At 35.7% G+C, this 16057-nt stretch overlaps 1 protein-coding gene across 1 annotated transcript; it reads left to right on the plus strand.

Annotated features, from left to right (window-relative positions):
• The first annotated feature begins 833 nt into the window (after nucleotides 1-833).
• Nucleotides 834-13842, plus strand: LOC118059925 (regulator of nonsense transcripts UPF2-like). Its single transcript, XM_035072952.2, is given in 19 exon segments — nucleotides 834-968; nucleotides 1158-1260; nucleotides 1535-1622; nucleotides 3240-3442; nucleotides 4113-4457; nucleotides 4797-4901; nucleotides 5071-5198; nucleotides 6180-6356; nucleotides 6511-6592; nucleotides 7051-7341; nucleotides 7466-7663; nucleotides 7788-7889; nucleotides 8449-8700; nucleotides 8778-8996; nucleotides 10178-10348; nucleotides 10805-10990; nucleotides 11934-12395; nucleotides 12738-12843; nucleotides 12846-13842. Coding segments are annotated over 18 exon segments (3564 nt in total). The 5' UTR covers nucleotides 834-968; nucleotides 1158-1197; the 3' UTR covers nucleotides 13232-13842.
• The last annotated feature ends 2215 nt before the right edge of the window (nucleotides 13843-16057 follow it).

The raw sequence follows: 16057 nt of genomic DNA on the forward strand, positions 1-16057 counted from the left end.
ATTGTGTGTATAGTTCCTGAGCCTAGAGAATCTGGCCCTTGAATGATTTTTTTCGATCCTGGAAGGATATTTTCCTTGCAATTCTGAATTTGTAACAGCAGACAAACTGAGATCATTCGGCGGCGTTTGGAAATGTCATTCAATTCATGTATTTTTAAAAATTAATATTTTTTGTATTAAAAATTATTATTTTAATGTACTAATTTCAAAAATAATTTTTAAAAAATAAAAAAATATCATTTTAATATATTAAAAAAATATATATTTTAAAAAAATAAATACAACCATACTTCCAAACATACTTAAAACAGACTTCAATCACTACCACTGTGTCTTGACAACTTGATCTATCATTTTAAATTTTAGATAATGTCGTGTTGTAATGTTATTATTTTTTAAAATATTATTTTTTTATATTTAATTATTTTTTTAATATTAAATCTTGAAAACAATTTGAAGAAACTGAAAAAATAACTGTAGATATATTTTTTTTAATTTTATAAAATGCATTTTCTATTTAAAAAACAAACATTTTTTTACTCATTTATAATAAATAGAACCTCTTCTCAACTTTAAATTTTTTTTTTTTTTATATTTTAAAAGTATTTTTTAAAAATTATTATTATTATTATTATTTTATTTTAAATTATTTTTTAAATATTTTTAGATGTTGAAAATTAATTTTTATAATAAAAAATATTATTTTAATATATTAAAAAAAATCTTTTAGAATTGTTTTTTTAAATTATTATTTTAACATATTAATTTTAAAAATTAAAAAATATTTTAATATATAGCAAACTATTAGGCCACAGTTCAGGGGTTTATTTTCCTCGGACCCTTTATTTCTCTCGGACCCAAACAAACCCTGCACATAGGCTTCTCCCTTCCCTCCCAACCCCGCTCTCTCTCTCTCTCTATAAATTCCTTTACTTTCCCGGTTACTATCCGGTTTAATCTCCGATCAGGTAAACCCTAACCTCTCTCTATCTCCTCTAACTTTTTATATAATTATATGTCACTACACAAGCAACAACGATTCAAGAGAAAAATGCAGGTCGCGTTTCTCTTATTCTCTATGTTCCATTTAATTCCGATTATTAGTACTATTTCCAGGGTTTTATCGGTGAATTAAACTCTGCAATTTGTTATGCTAGGGTTTTTTGTGATAAGTTATAGGTTTCTAATTAGAGAAAGATGGATCACCATGAAGATGAGTGCCGCGGTGGAAGTGAAACTCCTAGAAAGGAAGACGATGAGGTGCGATTGCTTTTTCTCATTTTATTACTTTGTGTTTTTATCCGCGTGGGCATGTGGGTGCTTGTTTGTGTGATCTTTAGATTCTTCGAGTAATGTTAGTTTTTGCTTAACAAATATTAGTTTATGATTTTCAAGTTGAATTGAATTAGTTTTTAGATGTTATGAATTAGGATATGCAGTGCTTGTTGCAGTTATTTTTATTGTTATCATTTGCTTTTCTGTGTTGTTATTTTAAGCAATGTTGTTGAGATGATTTGTTTTGTTTGTTTGTCAGGAAGTTGTTGCTCGACTTGAGGAAATGAAGAAATCTATCGAGGCAAAAGTTGCTCTTCGTCAAAGCAATTTGAACCCTGAAAGGCCTGGTTGGTTATGTTACGAGATTTTCTTAGGCTTGTTTAACTGTTTATTGGTTACTGAAATGGATAAGATCAACTACCAGTTTCTTGTTTTGCTAATTTTTTTAACGGTAAAATAAAATAATGGCTTGTTGGTTGTTTAGTGATTTTTTTGTGATAAAATATGAACAAAAAGCCTCAGGCTGATAATGCTTCTGATAATAAAATAGTCAGGAAAATAAGTTTTTTTTTCAAGGCTGATAATAAAATCACGTTTCCGGAGGTCTGGTCTATTCCCCACTTCCTCTTTTTTAGATAATTGAATTGGGAATATGCTATCACTATGTGTTGAGGAATCTTTTATAAGTGCAAATGACTTAGCTTTTTTGTTGATTTATTATTTTACTGGTTTTTATTGTATGTAATGGGTGGCAATACCTTGGTGCATTGCCTATGTAAGTTTTTATGTTGTGTTTTTCTGGCTATCCAAAAAAGATATGTTTGACCATGTCAAATTTGGATGAGTTTTATAGTGTATGATTGAATCCTATGCTGGATGGGCTTTGATATTTTTCTCATTATCACCGCTACTTATAGCGGGATCCTAAGAGTAGATGTTTTTGTTTAGAATATCAAGATGGGAAATATGCTGGATGACTGTCCCATAGTAGGACGAAGTGGGAGATTGTGGGCATGCTCATGCAGGTGGAGATCGGTCAGTGCTTCTAATCTAGGGCTGCTTGCACTAGATGGTTATAGAAAAAACCATCAATCAAGAAATCGAGGAATGGTGGTAGAATTATAGTGATGGTGTAAAAAGGGTAAGAACTAAGGATAGTGAGAGGTGGTAATATTCCTGTCAGGTTTTTTAATGGCAGTAATGATAATCACTGTGATGCAAATGATGATTAATAATAGCTGATCCTTTAAAGGTGCGGATGATTAGTAGTGGTGATAGAACATTGTGCTTTTGGTAGTAATTTTTGAAAAACACCTTTCTCTTAGCATCAATAGCTATTTTAAAGACTCTGGTAACAGCACTGCAGTTGTATGTGCTTCTGTGCTGGTGTTATAGGACATATGAAATGATGGTAAAGGCTGAGCTAACAACTTTGTACAAATGGAATTTCAAAAATGACAGCAGCATAGACTGAATTTAATTAAAGACTTTCGAAATATTCCTATGCTTTCTAGTTTTAAACATGAAATATCTCAAAAATCTTCCCCGTTTCACTCCAGCCATGGATATTCTTGAATTCATGAATCCTTTTTGAATGTCAATTCTCTTTGAAATTCTTTCATGTACATGCACTCTTACTGGAGGAGGAGAGAATTCTCTCGTGGTTGGGTTTTCTAAAACATGTTAGCAAGACTTTGACAGTTCACCATGTTCTCCATGCCTGATCGATATTCTCTAGATACTATAAAATGGTTTGTCTTTGAGAATTCAAATATAGCTGCCATGTTTCTGATAAAATAAAATGTGATTGCTTTTGATTCTAGCTGGATTCACCATCATTTGTCCTTTGAAAGTGGTCATAAGTCTTTTACTGTACGCTGCTATGTTTCAAACAAAAAGATGCAATTTTATCATAATTCTAGAATGCAGTAGGGGATATTGATACAAGTTACCACTGTCACCAGACTCAGGATTTCTCAGGACATTGGATTCCAGCATTAAGCGCAATACAGCAGTTATTAAAAAATTAAAGCAGATAAATGAGGAACAGAGGGAAGGACTGATGGAAGAGTTGCGAAATGTGAACCTTAGCAAATTCGTCAGTGAAGCTGTAACATCCATTTGTGATGCGAAACTTAGAACTTCTGACATACAAGCAGCTGTTCAGGTAGCTTTTAAAGTCACAAACTGATTTTTTTGGGTGTGTGTGTGTGTGGATATGATTCACTAGCTGCAGAACTTCTTTTTTTTCAAATCGCTTGTGTCTTCATGCCTTGATCACCTTTTTAGTTACTGGATAATGGTAGTCATTAAAATGTCTTCAAGCTATTGCTTATTCATTCAATTCTTGAGACTATATATTGGGTTATTGCATGCTTAAGATCATGATAATATCTTAAGTGATATGTTATAAAACAGTCAAATCCTCATTGCAAGTTTTGCAGAAGTGTGCTGTTTCTTTTTTCTTTTTCTTTTTTAATCTGCAATGCAATAAGTGCATTTTAATCTTATTAGGTTTTTACCATGCCTTGCAAATTTCTATGAATGCTTCAAGTTTCTGGATTAGCTGATGGTTTCCTCATAATGCTTTGTTTTCCTTTTCATCGCCATTTAAATTTTGATGAGTCAAGTCTGCAATTATTCTCAACTAGCAGACTTCGTAAAGTTCTCAAGGGACAATAACAAAATCATGTGTAGAGCTATCCAGCAACTTGCTAGTTTTTTCTATGTATTGGAAACTGCATTTTTCTTTGAACTTGTTGCATGAAGTCTGCATGGTATGTTTATTATTTTGCTTGCCCTTCTGCACTGTTCTAACAAATGCCTTTCTTGGAAAGATCTGTTCACTGCTTCATCAACGATACAAAGACTTCTCGCCGAGCCTAGTACAAGGGCTCTTGAAAGTCTTTTTTCCTGTAAAATCTGGTGAAGACTTGGATGTGGACAAGAGCTCAAAGGCTATGAAGAAGCGGAGCACCTTAAAGCTGCTTTTGGAACTTTTCTTTGTTGGAGTTACAGAAGACAGCAGTGTTTTCATCAATATTATTAAGGATCTTACCAGTGCAGAGCACTTAAAGGACAGAGATACTACCCAGACAAATCTGACTCTCCTTGCTAGTTTTGCTCGACAAGGAAGAGTTTTTCTGGGACTTCCACTATCTGGACAAGAAATTCATGAAGAGGTGCTACTTATTCTTTTATTCATTCACTTTATTCTTTCTGGCTAACCTAGTTATTTGTAAAAATATATTTCATGATACTGATTTGATCTTACTCTTGTTAGCACCTTCTATTTTGGTGATAATTTCTACCTCATTTTCTTTTATTTTTCACATTTTTGTTGTGTGTAGCATTTTAGTTTGTGTTTATCTTAGTTTTGGCTAACACCTCTTTTTGAGATAATTTCTAACTCATTTACATCCACTATTTGCATTATTTGTTGGGTTTAGGTCCTTTAAAATTGCTTTGCTATTCTTGTTTAAGCTTGTGTTTATATCTTACATTCTGAAATTTTGCTGCAGTTTTTTAAGTGCCTTAACATCACGACAGATCAAAAGAAAATCTTCAGGAAGGCCTTCCACGCATACTATGATGCTGTTGCTGAACTACTTCAGTCAGATCATGCAGTAAGAGTGTTACTTCTTTTAGCTGTTTACTTTTAATCCATCCTTTCATTCTTGATTTTGCTGGGCTCTTCTTGTTTGAATGAGGAACTTGGTTTCTTTTCATTTATACTCTTTTTTTTACTTATATCATTAAAGATGCCAGTAATGTAAGATTTTTATCTCTTAACAGTCACTTCGTCAAATGGAGCATGAAAATGCAAAGATTTTGAATGCTAAAGGAGAGCTGAGTGATGAAAATGTTTCGTCATATGAAAAGCTGCGAAAATCTTATGACCATTTGTACCGTAATGTGTCATCGTAAGTTTGCTTCTTGATTTCATTTTCTTCTTGTATTTATTCTGGGTCACTAGATAAGCAGACTCCATTCCATCAGCATGCCATACATTGTAATAATCGAAACATGCCATATTTCCTTTGGAATTCCTTCTCTATCTTCATGTCTGCTTTTCTGAATCCATAACCTTTTTACCTTCTCAATAACACAACCATTGTTATTGTACATGGTCTTAATTCATGAATGATGATTTTAGGTAGAAGTTATGTAAGTAAAAAATTTAGTTCTGATTGAAAAAGATTTGCCACTCTTGAAATACATTTCAAAAGACAATATCTTTAACTGGACTGCAAATGGTAGTTTGTAAAGCCAATGAGAACTTGGTGAATGAAGTTTCGTGGGGTCAAAGATGAGAAAAACCACTGCTGGGGTGTGCAAAACTTGAAACTGCTGAAACCAGTGTACAGAGTGGACATTTTTATTTTTCTTCTGTCAATTTCTTAACTTAGCAACGCAAGATGGCTATGGTTCATGTTTCTTATTTATAAATGCTTGCCTGAAAGTTTTTTATTGCTGCTGGCTTTGGTTCAAGCTTCAATCTTTTCTTCAATCTCAACTTGCAAGAAAGCTTGTAAGCTAATTACTAATTTATCAAGAATCTTTCAGACACTTTTAAGTAGAAGATTTCTGTGTCTAATTGCTGTGATTGGTATGATGGGCTTTAGAATTGAATTTAGGTGCTGATAAAATTTATGACATGCATGGGATAGTTGGAGAATTTGTACCTGCAATTAAGTGCCCTGCCCCTCCTTTGTATTGCATAGTAAATGCTTTTGTTGATTCTTCCTTGTTGCATGTAGTGGTACTTGTATTATTTGAGCCTAATCTCTTGGTGTGCCAACCTTTCAACTTCTGAGGAGGCTATAAAGTAATGCCCCCTTCAGCTTGCATCTGTTATTAAGTCTTGATGATTTTTCCATTGACATGTAAATTCGTTATATCAGTTTAGCAGAAGCACTTCATATGCAACCTCCAGTGATGCCAGAAGATGGTCATACAACTAGGCTTACTAGCGGAGAGGACATATCATCGCCTGCTGCAGGGAAAGATTCTTCTGTCCTCGAAGCTTTGTGGGATGATGAAGATACTAGAGCCTTTTATGAATGCTTACCGGATCTCAGGTTTGCTGTAGCAAGACAACCTGTCAATCCTGTTAAAAAAAATGGTGTCAGTCTTTACAGATGCATTTTCTTATTAAATTTGATTCTGGCTACACCTTATATACAAAATTTGCTAGCTTGAAATTTAAGTTGGATTTTTATGCGTTCCTTTTAGAGCATTTGTTCCAGCAGTGTTATTGGGAGAGGCAGAACCCAAAGCGAATGATCATTCTGTGAAGACTCAAGATCAACAAAGTGTAAGGAATTAAAACTCAGATGTTTTATAAGGGCTTTGGTTGTTCCCAACTTAACTTTGAAATTATGACAAAAAATGGTAAAGAACTTGTGCTAACTTTTGTGTAAAGTTTTATTGGTAGCTTATGAATTATGGTGATCATTTTGCAGTTCTCGTTAAAGCTGGCTTACTTTGTGGTTAAATCTGTTGTATTGTGTTTTATGCTAGTAAAGCCTTTTGTGGGCCTTTCTGCCCCCCTCCTCTTCTCTGAAGTGAGCTTCTTGTTGTTTCTAAAATTAAATGTATTCCGGTGCATTCAATCAATGACAGATATAATTCCTTCAAAATATAAGCATTTTGAGTTGTATTTGTTCTTATCTAGGGTTGGTTTGGTGTTCTTTAGTGAAACATGTTACTTGTACCCTCAACATGAAAGCAGTTTGTGACCATCTTTTTAATGATGTCTCTATTTATTTTAAGGAGCTGGCACCTGAATCGGACCAAGGCCAATCCACCCAAGACATGGCAGAGGTTACTGCAGAGTCTGGCACTTTGCTGGAGGGAAAAAGTACGGAGAAAGGAAAGGATAAGGAAGAGAAAGATAAAGAGAAAGTAAAAGATCCTGAAAAAGAGAAGGGCAAGGAAAAAGATGCAGAGAGAAAAGGAGAAAATGAGAAGGAGAAACTCAAAAGTCTTGAAGGGACTAATCTGGATGCTCTGTTACAGAGGCTCCCTGGTTGCATCAGCCGTGACCTAATTGATCAACTGACTGTAATCACACCGCTGCCTTCCTCCTCCTCCTCCTCTTCTTTTTTTTTTTTTTCTGAATTGGTGCTTTATGTATTTTCAGCTATTCACCTTTACCCTAAAGATCTCATTGCTGTGTGTGTTTCAGGTAGAGTTTTGCTATTTTAATTCAAAGTCAAATCGGAAAAAGCTTGTGAAGGCATTATTTAATGTACCCAGGACATCTCTGGAACTGCTACCATACTACTCACGCATGGTTGCCACTCTCTCAACTTGCATGAAGGATGTGTCTTTCATGCTCTTACAGATGTTAGAGGAGGAGTTCAATTTCTTAATTAATAAAAAGGTCTGTTTTTGACATGTTTCATTGAAGAATGGCTTGTTATTCTTGTCAATGTTCTTTTACTCGCCTTTTCAATTTCAATCTGTAAATATTATGATTGAAGTTTCAAATTGTAAATTTTCTACAGGACCAAATGAACATTGAAACGAAGATCAGAAATATTAGATTTATTGGAGAGCTATGCAAGTTCAGAACTGCACCAGCAAGCACTGTTTTTAGTTGCTTGAAGGTATGTGTAGTGGCTTACTCATTTATTGTTTTTCTTTTAATTGTCTTCTACTCTATTGCCTATTGAGCCTTTGTTGTAACTAGATGAGTTGGCTACGCTAGTCTTCCTGCACAATTCTGCTTTAAGCAAGACATACTTTTTATCAAATCCCAGGAAATTAATCCATGTTGTCAATCTTCCTCTTCCCTTGGCAACAGTATCTTCTGCTACTTCTCCAAATCAATTTTTATGCTTAGATGGGTCTTCCTTTTTTTTCTTGTTTACCTTGCTGGAGTTCCTATGAAAATTTCCATTTGCTTTTGATGCCTTTTGGTTTAGGAAGACAGGAAGAACCAGGGACATGATACATAACATAGCAAATTTTTTACATTACAATCAATGCAGTTAATTTTTGAGCCCTCATTTTTCTTTCTTTTTAATATCATTATTGCTATTTGATTTTCACAGAAGACGAATTTAAACTAGTATATGGTCTGTTGGGATCTGAGATGACACACTTTCATCATGTTTCGTTTTGCTGGACTATGTGCTTCTACATCTATGCTTTTGTTTCCTACAGGCTTGTTTGGATGATTTCACTCACCATAACATTGATGTTGCTTGCAATCTTCTTGAGACATGTGGCCGTTTTCTGTATCGTTCTCCTGAAACTACTGTGCGCATGGCTAATATGTTGGAGATACTTATGCGCTTGAAAAATGTCAAAAATTTGGATCCTCGGCATAGCACCCTTGTAGAAAATGCTTACTATCTGTGCAAACCACCTGAAAGGTCTGCACGAGTGTCTAAAGTCCGTCCTCCCTTGTATCAGGTGTGAACCATTTTACAGCACCATTTTTTCAACTGTTTTTACTTTAGATATGTTTAATCAATGTTTTCTCTATGCAGTATATCAGAAAATTACTATTCTCCGATCTAGACAAGTCTTCTATTGAGCATGTGCTCAGGCAACTTCGTAAATTACCATGGAGTGAATGTGAGGCATACCTTTTAAAGTGCTTTATGAAGGTTCATAAAGGGAAGTATGGTCAAATTCACTTGATTGCTTCTCTCACTGCTGGCTTGAGCCGTTATCATGATGAATTTGCAGTGTCGGTTGTTGACGAGGTTTGTGTCTTTCATGTTGGAAATTCAAGTTGTTAATATTTTATTGCTCCTTGAAAAGATAATATCGTGATTTTCTTTTCTCCCATTTTTGTGTGATGGCCAGTTAGCTTTTTATGTTTTTTCTGATTGCAGTTAGGATTTGCAAGCTGCACCATTCAGATGTTTAATTGTGGAAAATACCCCCCCACCCCCAAATAAAATGGATTTTCTTTAGTTATAACAAACAAAAATTTAAATTCTATTAGTTTTGTTTTTGGGAATTTAAGACCAATAAATATGTAACAAGGAGAATAATTTTGAATATGGGTAGTCACTGAGTGGAACTTTTATCAGAAACAATTTTGCTCAATGAAGTGAAGAGCTTTGGCTTCTCATATAGAGAATCTTGTTTTCTGAGATTTAGGTTAGTTACAGAACTAACAGAATTGCCATATGAAGTGAGATTTTGAATATGGGTTAGTTACAGATGACTTGCCATAATGGTTTTTGGGATACTTTTAATAAAGATATTACAACAGATGGGTGGCAGGTGCTCTAGTAGATGCTTATATCCTTGTTTGCTTACAATTTAAAAAAGACAATGGCTAACTTTTGTATTAGTAGATGTTACCCTTGTCCCATAGATTTCATTTTTCTCCTGTTGGGTTGATTGTCATCAGACTATTTTTTTCTGCTTCATCAGTGATCAATCGGAGCATTGCGATTGGGAGACACCTTAAAAATGCATTTGCCATAATCTTCCCCCTAAAATCAATCTTTTTCCCATCATTTTCCTTAGGATTCCTTCTTGACAGGGTACTGGGGGCATTCTGATTTGAATTGCTGCCTTTTCTTTGCTTTGACTCTTGCTTTTTCTTTCTATTGATTACTTCTTGACTATTAGCTATCGGTGCCACCATTAGTTTAGCCCATCTGAATCAGCAAGTAGTCTTTGAACCTTGAACAATTTTTTCTACAGTCCCTACTCTTGAATAAATTGTGGACAGCGTTCTAAATTTGTCTTGTCTCACATGTTATTGGTGTTTTTAAGATGTGGAATGTTCTGAATCCTCATTTGCCAGCATCTTTGGCCATGTGTATATTGGCATGCAGTCTAACATGTAAAGTTTGCACATGTGAGGACATGAATGTGTGTAGTGGGCTTTTTAATGGAACTTTAACAGTTTACTTTTGGGTTACAGGTTTTGGAGGAGATTAGGCTTGGGCTTGAATTAAATGACTATGGGATGCAGCAAAGACGCATAGCCCACATGCGATTCTTGGGGGAACTATACAATTATGAACATGTGGATTCTTCTGTGATTTTTGAGACTCTCAACTTGATCCTTGTCTTTGGTCATGACACTCCGGAGGTATGAGATGTAACAAATTCATTGTTAGATATAACTAAGGCCTTAAAAGAGGGTGTCTGATCAAGCATATGCATGAGTAATTCCTAAAGGTTTATCTTTGATGAAAGACATGATTTAAAAACTCATTATTGTCTACAACTGATTATCTGACCAGTTGTTTATTGGGAATCACACAAAAGGCAAATGAATTAACATACTTATCTGCTCCACTTGTTATTAATCACATCATATGCTTAAATATAGACTGCATATTCAGAAAAAGTTTTGGGTGAGAAATCAAGAGCATTTATATATGAAGCATCTGAAATTTTATTACTTCTGGTACCAGTGTCAGGTGGTAATATATTGCCTTCTCTTTTTAATCCCTTTTTGTGGTGAAATTTATGTTCTAGTTTTTGCTGCTTATATGATAATTTGCTTGCTTTATGATATGCTTTTGATTGTTCATGTGACTAGCAAGACGTGCTAGATCCACCAGAGGATTGTTTCCGCATCAGGATGGTTATCATTCTTCTGGAGACTTGCGGACACTACTTTGACCGAGGTTCTTCTAAGAGGAAACTTGATCAATTTTTAATACACTTTCAGAGGTATATTCTCAGCAAAGGTGCACTACCTCTTGATGTTGAATTTGACTTACAGGTCAGTTGTACAGATCTTGTTATGCTCACTTAGTTTCTTGATTAACTGTAAGGTCTGTCCACTGTAAGAGGATTGGAGTTTAGAATTTGTTAAATTGTTTTTACTATATTGTGGAAGGGCAAAGTATGTCTTTTGGTTTAAGGAGATGCTGCTCGATAAGTAATACAGGAATATTCCTACATGTGGTGCAGGTAGGGAACATAAATGCTTTGTGCAGTATGCTTTAATTCGACACAAGTTGGGACCGCTGTTAAGACATAATTAGTTGGCTGATAATAAGATATTATGAACAGAAATAATAATGTGGATTCTTGTTGAATATAAGAGTGATACAGACTCAAAAACAATGTGACAAAACTTTATATCACAGAAATACACAAGTCATTTTATTCAGGGGACTTTGCACTTAGAACTAGTTGCATCCTATGTATGAATATGAATTTTTAACTTTGCTTTTGCAATTGTGCAATATTAGACATACCTAGATATGCTTTCTTTCAGAAAAATACAATACGTGAGAAAGAATCAACATTGACCGTAATTCTCATTTCTGCTTTAATTGAAAAGAAAGGAAAGTATTCTGCTTTGAATGTAACATCTTTGAAACAAAACAATAGGTTAGAAATTAATCAGGCAAGGCTGCTGGTTAATCAAGGCGCCACTTAGTTAGGACATTGACTATCATCCCTAAATTGTAAATGCAACTCCATTATGCACTGTAGAGAGTTTTAATTAGATTCTTGCAAGGAACTTCAGCTTGAGCTTGGAAAGAGAATTGTCTTTTTATTCCATTTTATTTTATTGCAGTTTTTCTTGCATAATTGTGTTATGAATTTTATTTGTTTTTTGGAGTTATTTCTATGTGCTTATAAAAATTGATTTAAATATCTTCACCATCCCTGTTTATTTAATGCTCTATGCTCATACATCGAAGCGTTTGCAGGACTTATTTGTGGAATTACGTCCAAATATGATACGATATACATCCATTGAAGAAGTTAATGCTGCTCTTATAGAACATGAGGAGAATGAACATACTGTCTCCAACGACAAGGCCAATAGTGAAAAGCTTTTTGACATTGATAAACGATTGAGTAGGACTACTTCCAGTGTCATATCTGCCAATGGACGAAGAACCATGAATGGGAATGAGGAAAATGGATTGCATGACATTGGTGGCAGCGACACTGATTCAGGCAGTGGCACCATTGATCAGGATGGACATGATGAAGAAGAGTTAGATGAAGAGAATCATGATGATAGGTGTGACACGGAAAATGAGGATGATGAAGGGGGTGGACCTGCTTCTGATGAGGATGATGAAGTCCACGTCAGACAAAAGTTTGCAGAGGCGGACCCTCATGAAGTAGCTAGTTTTGAGCAGGAGCTGAGGGCTGTAATGCAGGCAAGATACAAATTATTGCTGTTTTTTGCTCACATTTGCATGTGCCTTCCTCTCAATAGTGAATACAATATACACAGGCACTTGTACACTCCCACAGTGTGCCTGATACATTTATGAAAAATTATATTTGGGGTTTTGAAACGGTTCTTGAAACTTTCTGATGGTAAGTAGTCTATAATTTGTATTGTGTGTCTATGTTTTAACAAGGCCAATTACATGATTTTGCTGATGAAATTTTGATAGCTGCTATTGCAAATAATTGATTCTGGAATTGAGCTTCAATAATTGCCAGAAACTTTATTGGGTAACCTCGTAACACCTGTTATTTCAATGCAAGTGCAGGAGAGCATGGAGCAACGCAGGCAGGAACTCCGTGGTCGGCCAGCATTAAATATGGTGATACCCATGAACTTGTTTGAGGGGTCCCCTAGGGATCATCATGGAAGGGGGGAGGGGAAAGTGGTGACGAGGATGAGGGGGCTGGAGGAAACAAGGAAGTTCAGGTGAAAGTTCTTGTGAAGCGTGGTAATAAGCAACAAACAAAGCAGATGTACATTCCTAGGGATTGCTCTCTTGTGCAGAGCACAAAACAGAAAGAAGCAGCTGAGTTTGAAGAGAAACGAGACATCAAGAGACTGGTGTTGGAGTATAATGATAGAGAAGAGGAGGAGAATTACGTGTTGGGGAATCAGACATCGAATTGGATGCCAGGTGGTACCAGCAGAGTTACCAGCCGCAGCAGCACATGGGAAGGAAGTAGAGGAAGAGGTGCTGGGTCACGTTTCGGGTATTATCATCATTCAGGCAGTGGACTCTATAATGGCAGAAGAAGGTGATTGTTTTGAGAGGAAATGAAATGTTTGACTTGCTGGCACTTCTATTAGACAAGGCAGTGGAGTCGATTGCAGAAAAAAAAGGATCTATAACAACAGAAGAAATTAATTACAGATTTTTTTTTTGTTTGGAAATATAGATCAACATCAATTATCCCGCGGAGATTGATCAGGGTGCGTATGCCTTGAGGTCGATTCTGAAAGATATTGCAAATCTTGGAATTCATTCTCAATCACGAGGTACAGAAGCCATCCCTTATAGCAGGAAGAATTATGTTCCCCTCTGTTGATATCTGAAGTTTGTCGTCCAGAGTGTGTCGATTCAGAACGAAGTTGTACATAGAATTGTTTATGTATGCTTGCAGTGTTGTCATTCTGAAACATATACGGGGTGTGGTTGTAATTAAAATTGTGTGCATATTCCTAATTGGTCATGTCTGTTGCGTACGTTGTGTACATGTGAAAGTTTGCCTCATGTCGTGTCTGATATTTTCAGGTCGTGCTTCTAGCTTGTGGTTTGTGGAATGGTGTAGACTGCCCCAGTATTGCTGACACAGTAAATGATAAAGAACGTCATACCATAGATTTACTCTAGTGGAGTTTCGATTTCCTCAGAGATGAACTCCTGAACCATTTTGTACGTCTTCGAAGATACCAAGTACATTTTTTTCTTCGTCTCCTGTTTTTCCCGAATGGTCATGAACTAGGTATGCAATTTAACCAAAGCATGTGTGGCCTCCCAGTTATTTTGGGCCTTATAACTCCAGCCCATGGATACAGGTTATTGACAAAGTGAACAGAAAAATTATCTTGGGATTCGGTAACTGTTTTATAACCTAACCCCACGCAGTGAGGTGAGTTGACCGATGACTTGGGTGACTTGAGATTTATGCTAGACTAGGTTTTCAAAAAAGGAGGAGAATGACCTTGCTTAATGGGTTGATTCGGACTTGGGTAATTTGAGATTCAGATTAGATTGAGTTTTAAAAAGAGAGTAGAGAAACTTAGATTGACAAGTGATGTGGTCAATTCAAAAAACCCCGTTAAAAATTTGTTGATTTTTTAATAAAAAAAATGATAGTATCTTGTTTTTTTTAGATTAACCTAGTTAGTTATGGATTTGATCAGAACGACTTGTAACTCATGCGGATATCCTAATTCAAAAATATAGTTTTCGGTAGTAAAATATACCGCCCCAGTAAAAAACAAAAAAAAGAAAGCCCGGAAAGACAGGTGATTAATTAGATAAATGTGAAACACGCTGTTAGATGACCAAGACAGTAAACGGAATATTTTTTCGAATTTGGTATGCTTGGTCGTCTGATACTGAACGCTTGTTGCTGGCTGTTCGATCAAAAGTATCTATTGTGATTTCAGACTGTAGAGTGGGTTCTCGCCAGGTGTGCAGACAGGGCGGCAGATTCGAGGAGATATTGTCATGGAGTTTGTAATGGAAATGCGATGCTAATAGCACACTAGTAAAGAAACTGGTGGACAAACTTGGGAACCCAACATAATAGTGGTATCTAATCCATCGTCTTTACCCCACCTTTTTATTCGTTTCTTCCTTTTAAGCAGGATCTAAGGCAAAGGACAATCAGATACCAAAACTCACTCTCGTTCTTTTATATATTTCATGCCATTTTGGTTCTCTTTTTTTCAAAAATGGAAGGAAAAAAAAGTGATTTTTTGTCCTCAACTACTCCTCCCTAGGGCGATCACCTAATACCTGCAATGTAGCCTGATGCAGCTTGAGCCTTGGAGCAATCAATCGTTGCCTGCCAAAAACGCCACTCGCGTTGACCACAATAAAAGCAATTGGAACCACTAGAACACTCCTGACAGTATTCTTAAAAATGAGGTACGTGATTGTCCAAGTAGCCTTTTCAAAGGTTACAATGTTCAGTTTCTTATAGCATACAATAAAAAATTATCCAGTTTGTGATCTAGTTGATTTGTAAAATATTCCCATTGGAACATCCCCGATTAAAGCATTTCCTTAAATGGTAGTTTGCTGGTGACGTTTCCAGGGTAGTTATTGCTCAGAGTGGAACGACATGTTCCTTTAAAAAAGTGAAAGCAATAAGAGTTTTCTTGCTAGGAATTTGGTTCTCCAGGACTCTTTGTCACTAAAACCATTATCCAGAATACATCGTTGGAACGCATTATTCTAGTTTGAGAATTGCGTGCCTCTTCTCTTCTTCAACAGTACTTCCCTGTACATTTTCAGCATAATTATGGGACAGCTCGACCTGCGGGTCCACCACGAACCAGTTGGTGCTAGACCTAGTAGAGTAGATCCTGTTTTTTAGGGTGGGAGACAGGGGGGGTACCGTGCCATTCGAAGTTGTTAGAGTGCGATCTTATTTTGTGCCATTTCAAAGGTATTGGTCATCTATATCGTGAAATCCGGATGCGCCTGGAAACGTCCTGTCATGGTCGATAATCTGATTGACAGAATGTTGAATAACCTAGTTTATCGATTATAGGGTAATAATTAATTTTATCACCTATCAGGAGATATGCTAATTAGCATCTGTTTCTGTTTTCTATACTCTAAATCTCTCTTCTTGCGAAAAACAAAGACATTTTAAGACCAAAGACATCCTTTTTTACAGAAAAATGTAAAAAAAATGTTACTCTGGATTAAAGGGATTGGTTGAATTGGGGTGCTTGATGTGTGTGTGTGTGTGTGATCAACGCTATTTCATTTCATGTGATCGTTTCTCATCTCTGCCATGAGGGAAAAGACAGTCTAATCGTGTAAATCATGGGTGTTTGATACAATTATAAAATAAAATAGGAGAAAGGGGATCGGAACCTTGAATT

Source organism: Populus alba, chromosome 10, assembly GCF_005239225.2.
Source record: "Populus alba chromosome 10, ASM523922v2, whole genome shotgun sequence".
NCBI lineage: Eukaryota > Viridiplantae > Streptophyta > Magnoliopsida > Malpighiales > Salicaceae > Populus > Populus alba.